Raw genomic sequence first — 9832 nt, 5'->3', positions numbered from 1 at the left:
CACTGCCCGCCCCCGGCGCGGCGGGCCCCGCGCCCTCCCCTTCCTCCCCCCGAGTCCCCCTCCGCCCGGCACGGGACCCTTTAAGAGGAGGGGGCAGCGGCGGGAGGGCTTGGCCAGGGGACGGGGCCGCTCCTGCGAGGGCTGTGGTATTGGGTCGACTGTCCAAAAAAAAAAACCAAACCACCAAATATAGGGGGAGGAAAAAAAAAATAAAGAAAAAGGGGCAAAGGGGGAATAAAAGCAAGAATAGGGGGAAAGAAAAAGGGGAAGTGTGGAAGGAGAAGAAGGAAAAAAAAATAATAGAAGAAGAAAACGGAAGCCGTCCCAACTTGTGCCAAGTGGGAACGAGCGGGATGGTGCGCCGCGGCTGGCTCTGCCTGCTGTCGGGCTCCCTCCTCCTGCTGGCCACAGCGCGCCAGAGCCGCGGCCCCGCCGCCTGCCCGCTCCGCGGAAAGGTAAGCGCTGGCGCGGGGGGGCTCTGCCGCCCGCCGCGCCGCGCCGCACCGCACTGGCCTGCGGGGCCGGCAGCGTGGGAGCTGCCTCTGTGTGTGTGGGGGGTCCGGGTCGGGACCGGGGCGCACGGCGGTCTCTTTCCCTCGGGGAGCGGCCCTATCCGGTCTGCGGCGGGAGCGGAACGGGGCGGGACGGGACGGGACGGGTCGGGTGGTCTCTAGGGCTGTGCGCCAGGTGGGGCGATCACCGCTGGGTCCTGACGGAGGGGGAAGACCCCGGGGTGAGCCCCCAGGAAGACCCTTTGCTGCGCCGTGCGGGACTAGCTACGCCGCTCCCAGCGGCACGGGCTCTCCTGGACTGACTCGCTGCCTGCATCCCTCGCTGGAGGTAGAGCGAGGGTATACCCCCTTGCCTTGCTGCTGAACGCCGGCGTGATGGAGCAGGTTCAGACCAGCAAATGGCCGTGCCCCTGAAGTGGAAGGACAGTTCTAAGTTGTGTCAGGTTTCCCTCGTCCTCTTACCTTCACCAGCCTGGCTGTACTAACCAGGAGCAGCGTGGGCTGGCCTGGCTCTGGAGGGTGGGAAGCACAGCTGAGAGTCCCCATTGCAGGTTAGGGGTGATGTTCTGGCCACTGTGGAGCTTGTAAGTAGGGTGTCATTTCCATTAAAAATCAGACATTGATTAAAAAACAATTATTGTTGAAGTTTCAGAGGAACTTACTTTGTTCTGATGCATTCTGTTAGTGTTAACATACCATGTGTGCAGTCTGTTGGCATCTGCTTGGACCTAGAAGCAGCCTGATCGGAGGTGCTGTGCACCCGAGAGGCTCCTAGGACATATGTCTCACCATTTATGTTCATCTCCTGCCGCAGGCAGGGTTACCTCCTCCAGCACATCTGTTAAGAGAACTGGAAGCCCTTAGAAGTAAGTGCAGACTTGCTGCACTGGGAAGGTGCCAAAGCCACAGTGAGCTCACTGAAGGGTAGGTGTGAGAAAGCTTTGCAACTGTGAAGAAGGTTTGTTCTGTGACATTTCTCTCACCGGCACACACATCTACATATAGCTTCTGGTCTAGGGACTTTGCTGCCTTCAGCTGAGCATGCTGCCCCCGATGCAGAAGTAGAGTCTGAGGTATCTCATAGAATTCAGGGCACTGCCAATTCAACCTTATGCCAAGCTACGTATGTGCCTCACTGGAGGTGTCTGCCTGAGCTTGAGTTAGACAGAGCTTAACTCTGCTGGGAGGGATGGTGCCTTACCAGTTTGCTTCTGCCTGGAACCAGTTTGTCAACTGGATTTATAGGTGGCCAGCCATCACACTGCCATAAAGCTAGGTCAAGCCTCTGGAGTGAGTGCCCTCTTCCCCTTGAGGGCATGAAGTGCAAAAGTGTGTGAGCTGATGCAAATAAATTGCAAGGAGCTAGTGAGAGCAAGAAGGAAGAAGGGGACAGTCCCTGATAGCCTGAGCAGCAGAGGTCCTTGCAGAATGTGTAGTTCACCGGTTTGGTGGGACACACAGGGAGTTTTCCTCAAGAGGCATTGACTGGACTTCTGCCAGTTACCAGCAAATCTGGATGTGAAATGTGTTAATGGTATCTCATTATCTGCTGATTACTCTCCCATTAAAATGGGAGACCACCTGTAGTTCTGGTATTGGCAGGCTGTTTCCTAGAATCATTAGGATGGTGGTGGTAAGCCGTCTAGGAATGGCAGCGTCTGCCTTATTTGCAAATGTGTTGGGTGCCTCCTTACTAACATTTACACCAAGCTCTTGGGGAAAAATATTCCTCCTTGGCCCTGCATCATCAGGGAAGGCTTTTTTGTTGGTTTTTATCTTAATTCTTTATGGTATCTCTTATGTCTCTAGATTACAGGTATACCTTTCTTCTTTTTGTCAAGTTGCCTAAAGCTTCTGTCATGAAAGAAATATGTGCATCAGTGCCTGAGAGAGAGAAGCTGCTATTTTAAGGAATGAACATACAGTACTTCAGAGGGCTTTCTCATCATCACTCCAAATTATAGTTAAAGCTGCAACCAATAATATGTCCCATCATCCTTTTTTTTGTTTTTTTGTTATGTATGTATATATATATATAGGAAAAAAAAAAAGGCTTTGAAAAGAGTTAATCTGAAATAAAGCATGCTGGAATTCTTTGGGTTATATTCCAGTTACTAAGTAATGTGTGCTGGTGATGCTTTTATTTTGTTTAATATTAGAGTGTACTGGTAAATTTAAAGCCAGAATCCAGGGATTCACAGCTGAATGTTTGTGGTTGTAGCTGGTTAATGTTTTATGATGCATTGTTTCTGATAAGGGGCCAATTAATTTAAATCGCTACCTTTCCCCATACATGCACTTCGGCAGAGCAAGTGATCTGTCTGCTCCAAACCCTTGGCTTTTTAGTTAGAGGTTTTATTTTTTTTTTTCCTTCTGTCAAATGGAGACCGAATGTGTGTTCTTTTGATAGTTGTAGCCAGTGCAGTATTTATCCCCAGGCCAGTTCTGCTTACAGTCTTAAGCTGAGTTTGAGAGTGCCAGTTAATGCAAGTGGGCAAAAGCTCAAGAGAATGACTATTAAAAACGTGCCTAGCATTTCTGTGTGCATTACTGTAGATGCATGGGGCACCTTACGTGGCAAGTAAAGGCACAATCTTTGCCTGAATTAGGTATAAATGAACATGACAAGATAGAACGCCAGGATAGATAAGAAGGAGGGAGAAAGCCATATAGGGAAGGTTATAGGGCTGCCTGCTTGGCTGAAATACTGCATGCCACACACTCTGCTTCTGTAGCAAGCAGGAGGAAAAAAGAAAAAAAAAATAATATTGCAGATTGAGAAACAATGCAATCCTGGTCTGAGGTTTGGGAGATGTGGTTGTGGGGCCAAGTGGTGCGTATGAGGGTTAGGGGTCCTGAAAGACACTGAAGCCACAGAGGGCACCTGCCTGTACAATGAGTTACACACTTTGTGCTGGAAAATGTATAGTCTGCATAGATGAGACGGACAGAAGACGGGAGGAAGCAGAAATGATGTAGAAAGAAGCAGAGCAGGTGTAGGTTTCCCATGTCTGGAGTTCACATCCAGTTGCTCAGTTTTTGGACAGCAGTTTTCCTTCCCCTCTGAGACTCCGTTCCCAATATCACCACAACCTTCTCTCATCGATTTGTTTGTTTGTTTGTTTTTAAACTCCCATGCTTTTCTTCTAGACAGAGCGCTGCCACTAGTTGCATTCTTTGTTCCTCCTGGTTTTTGCTGCATTATTTTCTGTATGTTTACCATAATTTTACTCTTGACAGTACATCATTCAGCCCAATTTGAGCTTGTTTCTCAGAAGAAAGATGACGCTTTCTCTGATCCTCTTTGGCACCACTCTTCCAGCAGAATCATTACTGCCTCACCTGAAACTATGTATGATGTCTGACAAATGCAGTAGTATTTGTGTATTTGAAGACTACAGGTTACATCCTATGGTTGATCTATAAATCATGCTGGAAAAGCAATCTGCTGCAGATAGTTAAAATGAACAGAATCTGAGGGTTGTGGGGTTTTTTTGTTTGTTTGTTTGTTTGTAGGTTTTTTTTTTTTAAATAAACCTATTGGAAAGATAATGAAACTACCTCTCAGTTAGAGCCTGTGTTTTGCTGAAGCAGGTAGAAGGAAGGCAGGAGGTCATGGGAGTTTCCAGTGCCACCAGTGGACAACCAGGTACGTGATTTGAGAGCAGGTGTTGGGATATGAGCTCTGGTTTCAGCTACTGGTCTGCAATACATGACTTTACTCTCCCTGTCTTCAAGACTTTTTTGTTCTTGCCTAGACCCTTCCTCAACTCCTGAAGGAAAACTCTTGATGTGCATCATGCTTTTTGATGATTTTGGCAGTGCCTGAGACTACTGTCCCCTCATCTTGGGAAAGCATTGTCTGGCCTTTTGTGTCCCCATTGCATCTCTGGGCAGGCAGTGGAGTTTGTCCCCTGTAGAGCCCTTGTTGGGAAGGGAGGCTTGCTTCCCAGTCTCACATTAGAGATTAAATCCCATAGGTCCCAGTGCATTGTCTCTGTAACAGTGTCAGCTTGAGCAGCTCCTTCTCCTTCTTCCTCATTCCCATGCTGGCTGAGGCAAAGCCTTTCTCCTTTTTTGTTCCAAGCAGTTTTTTTGGCTGGGCTGATATCCTTAATCAGTTCACAGCCAGCTCTTTTTCACTTGGTGGGGTGAGGTAGGGGAGAAGGCACTGCGCTATAGCACTGAGCATCCAGAAGAACTTTGATCTGGCACTGTGTAGTGGGAGGTTAAACTTGAGGTACAAAGGAGGTCTGGTACAGCTACTGTGACACTGCCCCAGATCTTGGTGTGGCAGCAAACTGGGAGAGAGACCTGTGTTCTCTTACATGACTCCCGCTCTCTTCGTTAGGCTGCTCCTCCATTTTTTTTTCCCCTTGCTCCTAGTTTTTCCCATCATGAGTAATGCAGTGAGTACCACCTGTAAACTGGACAGTGGAGAAAGAAATATTAATCTTGATATATATTAATCTTGATCTATATATAAGTGAACCTCACTTTTTGTTGTTATGCTGCTGAAAGTGAAATTCCTGGAGCAATACAACCCAGCTCTCTTAAGCCTCCAGACACCACTCTGACTGTAATTTGTGCTAGCTTTAAAGCACCTCTTCCTGGTGTAACAGCTGTGTAAAAGGATCCTACTGCAATGGAAAATTGGGTTGTAGCACATTTAACTACTGTATGCACTCAGGGAAGCGAGGTGAGAGAGGCGCTGCCAGTGACAGCGCATACTGCAGTGCTGAACAAGCCTCGGCGCTGCTCCTGTGCTGTCTCACAGCCACCTAGAACATTGTTTAACAGATTCCCTTTTACGGTCTTGGGGAGAAATTATACCCTTGCTTTTCCCTCTCTGCAGCTGCAGTGAAACATGTGTGAGCGCCAGGAGGTGACAAGAGACAAGACAGTGCCAGAAGGTACAGCAGGGGAAGAACAGACCTGCTCAGGCACACCAAGGACTTTGCCCCATCCCCTCTCATGGAAGGCAGTAGCAGGCTGTTTGCAGGGGTCTGGCATGGAGGTAAAGCAGTGTTGGAACAGTGTTCTGCCTCTTGATGGAAAAGGAGATGTCAAAGGAGTGTTTGGGACACTAGCATGTCTCAAACAGCTGTAATGCCGCCTTTTGCATGGAAAGTGAGCTTTGTCAGCTTCTGTTGTAGCATGACCTGGGGATTATACCTGACTGAAAGTGTCTGGAAACTGGATCTGCAGGGTCTGATTGATGGGAGGTTTCCCATAAATGGCGGTAAACTGAGACCTGTTGTCTGACCCCCTCATGCTGGCTCCAAGCAATTCTGAGATGCGAGGTCTGAATGGCTCTTGGGATGGGTTGCCAAGTTCATGACTGCTCTTGTTGGTGTGGAAGTGTCAGCAAGAGTGCCCAGCCACTCTGTTTTGTAAGGTCTCAGACTCCAGGACTGTTTGAGAAGCTTTGCTAGGTCTCATCCTACTTCCTCTGCCCATGCTGCAGGCTCTTTAAAGGGAGACTTTATTTACTCTGTGCCTGATGGCGTGTGTGATTTCCTTAGTGGTACCACTAATAGCTGGCAGTATTACTCTGCTTTCAGTATCCAATTGTGAAAACTGGGGGAATTTACAGAGGGAAAAAAAAGTAGGGGTGCGATGCCAATAATCTTACTAGCTGGGCTGTGTGCAGTAGTCAGGAGCAGCACTGATGATTCACATTAAAGCCTAGTACCATTTGTCTAGTCTGGAGCCTTCCGGCCAGGTTTATTCAGGAGCTGAACTGAAGTTTTAAGCTGGCCGGCGACCACTTGTTGCTTACAAAGCCTTCCAGTTGTGGTTTTCTTGTGCACTGCCTCATACATGATCAGACTTGTGCAAAGTGAAGGAGCGCTGACCTCCCGACCTAGTGCCTGTCCTAGGTGTCTTGTCTTTTTGCTTGCTTATAGATAGCAAGCAGCAGTTCTGCTCCTTCCTCCTGGAAGCTGGCTGACCGCTGCTTCAGTTAATTTCTTACCAGGTGGTGTGTCTTTCCATTTTTCCCTCCTGAGTAATGACAGGAGTGAGCCCGGTCTCATTTCCCACTTTGTGTATTCATTTCCAAGTGTTTTTCCTGGGTCTGTGTCAGATTCATACTCATCTTTTGCCCTGTAATTTTTTTTCTATCTGGGTGCTGCATCATGTTTGTTCTCCCTTCTTCCCATGGTCTTCAGGAGAGTTTTTATGGTCTGTTATTCAGAAGTGCATTCCAGGGCTGTGCTATAGGATCCAGAGTGGTAGCATGGTGTTACCAAGGCGTGAAGCGTCCTTCAGATACTCAATGTGTCTGAAGAGCCCTTTAGAGTATACTTGGTTTGTCAGTCTGTGCTGGTAAGCTGGACTTGTGGTAGCGCTTTGCTGAAGTGCTGCCTCATCTTGCCCTGGGTTTGACGTAGAGAGCTGCTGGAGAAGGTTGTCTGGGATGAGCCATTGCAGAGCAGTCTTTTAAGATTAACCTTTCTGACCCTGGGTCTTTAGTATCAGAAATTTATAGGCAGTGTGCTTCCAATAAATTCCTCCAAGCAGACTGTTCTGCATTTGGCAGTTGGGTAGGCTTCTTAGATCAGCACGCATGCACGCTTAGCCTCAGAGCTGAGGTTAGAGTTATCTTCTGGCTAAAGGCTGACCAGATGTTTTGAGTGCATCAGGAATCCTGTCCTCTTATTTAGGCATGCAGAGGCTACCTCTTCCTGTCTGTGCAGACAAATACAACAGTTTGTGTTCATCACTCCAGTGAGGACCATGGCATCAGTGGGGTGCATGCTGTAGGTGATGGAGTTCATGCCTGCTGCTGGTCTAAAATGACTTGGCTGCAAGCAGGATCCATTTTGCCGTATCTGCCCTCCTGCCCTGTGGGATTGCTTAGGGTTTGACCATAGCCCTGTACTCTGGTAATCCTGGGGATGTTGTGAGGCACATTTTGCAGTGAAACAAACTTGAGGTCTAATTCTGACTTTGTGATGGTTGTGGTTTTTGAAAGATTAAAAAAGCTAATTCAAAGAAAGAAGCTTTTTCCTCCTCTGTGTCTAAAGGAGTATGTCCTGGAACCACAGGCTGTGTTTGGTCTGCAGAATTTTTTCCCTTATTTTCCAAGGTACTGCATGTGCTTCTGTGCTCCTTAAGAAAGTGGAGAACTGGGCTGTAAGGGGTCTTGACTGTCTGCGTGTCTGCCATATGCTACATCCCTGTACAACTGTATTTCTACCTGCTCCAGGAAGCCTGCCTGCCAGCTGTGTTTTGTGCTACACATTTGTTTGGTGTCTCGCTTAGACTGGAAAGTTCTCCTGAGATGCTGTAGCACCCTCTGACTAAGTGTCACAGCTGTTTCTTTGATTAAAGGTGCTTGCTATGCTGAGGTGAGAGGCATCAAGGCGAAGGTGATTGAAACCCTGATGTCCTGCTCTGCTACAGCAATGTGATGGCAGCTTCTGATGTCGATAAAAGGTGGAAGTTCGATAAGCGTCTTACCTGGAGCATGGCCTGCTTGGGCTGTGCTCTGCTGCTGGTTTTGGCAGATAACCGGGTGATGAGCTGTGGTGGTGTTAGTGTTGAGAAGACCTAGTGTTACCTTTCAGAGGAGAAAGCCAAGGCCAGTCTTACTGTGTTTTTAGTTGATGAAAATTGAATTTTGACCTCAGGACCTGGGAAGAAGGATGGTTAAAGAGAACTCTGTGTGAGCAAAGGCACTTTAGGAAAAGTCCATGCTGGCAAGCTGCTGAGCCAGGTGACCTTGGCAACATGTTTTCCTTAAGGCCTGTACTGCAGTGGTCCAGTATAAATGTCTGTACTCACTCAGCTGTGTCTCCCTCTCCCCTAGCAAAGTGAGCTGAACTCCTTCCTGTGGACCATCAAGAGAGATCCCCCATCTTACTTCTTTGGCACCATCCATGTCCCGTACACACGTGTCTGGGATTTCATCCCAGAGAACTCCAAGAAGGCCTTCCAACAGAGCCACATTGTGTACTTCGAGCTGGACCTTACTGACCCCTACACCATCTCAGCTCTCACCAGCTGCCAGCTCCTGCCACAGGGGGAGAACCTCCAGGACGTGCTGCCCCTTGACATCTACCGCCGGCTCAAGCGGCACCTGGAGTACGTCAAGCTCATGATGCCGTCCTGGATGACCCCAGACCAGCGGGGCAAAGGACTGTACGCAGATTACCTCTTCAACGCCATTGCTGGCAACTGGGAGCGGAAGAGGCCAGTGTGGGTGATGCTGATGGTGAACTCTCTGACGGAGATAGACATTAAGTCACGAGGTGTCCCTGTCCTGGATCTGTACCTCGCCCAGGAAGCGGAGCGGCTGAGGAAGCAAACGGGTGCGGTGGAGAGAGTGGAGGAGCAGTGCCACCCACTCAATGGGCTGAACTTCTCCCAGGTGAGATGGAGTGGTGTGCAGGGTGCCAGCCTGGCTGCTCAGGTGGATGTCACAGCAGCGAGAGCATGGGCTGAGGCGTGGGGTAAGTGTGCTCTACCCAGACACTCGTGTTTGCTCCATGCAGCCCATGCCTTTGCCCGTGCCCTCAGGACAGTTTGCTAGCTGTAGGAGCTAAGGTCATGTCCTGAGTTCATTTAGACCTGGCCTGGGGAGACCCCTGTCCTCTTCCTTGGGCAAGGTCCACCCTAAGAGGCGCTGCACTTTTTTGCATGTCTGCTCTCTGACCCTGGCTCAGGTGCCCTGCAGGAGCCCAGGGCAGGCTGGGCCTGAGTGTCTAAACTGACTTTTGTAATAGCTAGGTAAGAATAATAGCTAAGTAAGGTGTGATCACTTGGGGCAAGTAGAGGCACTGTGAAGTATAGAAAGCTGAGAAGTAAGCACTGAGGACATCCTCTGCACTGGGAAAAGTGGGGTTTCGTTTTGGTGTTTGTTTGTTTTAGGGTTTTGTTTGTTTTGGGTTTGTTTTTTGTTGTTGTTTTTTGTGGGGGGGGTGTTTGTTTTGTTTTGTTTGTTTCTTTGGGGTGTTGGTGGGTTTTTTAGGGGATTTTTCTTTGGGTGGGGGAAGGGTTTTTTCCTGTTTTCCTTCTTTGGGGAGCAGGCAAGCATCAGGACAGCTTCCTGCAGGGACCTCCACAGGCTAGTGCAGTCCCTTTTGCGAGTGCCTTTGTGTTTGCAACCAGATGGAGTTTAGCGCCATTGTTCATGCAGTGTCACACCAGGCAAGTAGAACAGCCTTTGTGTTGTCCATGTATTGGATGGGGTGGTCCTCTCTGAACTAAATACACAAGGGAGCAGCATCTGTCGCTGTGTCTGTCTACCTGTCTGGTGGGACCACAAGCAGACGTAAAGTTGCTCTCTGGCCTGGGGTACCTCTTTTGCAGCG

The 9832-nt window shown here is 48.9% G+C and overlaps 1 protein-coding gene across 3 annotated transcripts in view; it reads left to right on the top strand.

Moving 5' to 3' along the window:
- The first annotated feature begins 271 nt into the window (after positions 1-271).
- LOC115619837 (metalloprotease TIKI1-like) overlaps positions 272-9832 on the top strand; it is a 72751-nt gene continuing 63190 nt past the window's right edge. For 2 of the 3 annotated variants that reach the window (XM_030512736.1, XM_030512735.1), the window contains exons 1-2: positions 272-455; positions 8329-8889. In XM_030512736.1, the coding sequence (XP_030368596.1) occupies positions 354-455; positions 8329-8889 (663 nt within the window). In that variant the 5' untranslated portion in view covers positions 272-353. Of the gene's footprint in view, positions 456-5411; positions 5530-8328; positions 8890-9832 lie in introns of those variants that run through there. The other variant, XM_030512737.1, reaches the window with a different exon arrangement.

Source organism: Strigops habroptila, chromosome Z (assembly GCF_004027225.2).
Source record: "Strigops habroptila isolate Jane chromosome Z, bStrHab1.2.pri, whole genome shotgun sequence".
Classification (NCBI taxonomy): domain Eukaryota; kingdom Metazoa; phylum Chordata; class Aves; order Psittaciformes; family Psittacidae; genus Strigops; species Strigops habroptila.
This window is presented reverse-complemented; position numbering and strand designations above follow the sequence as displayed.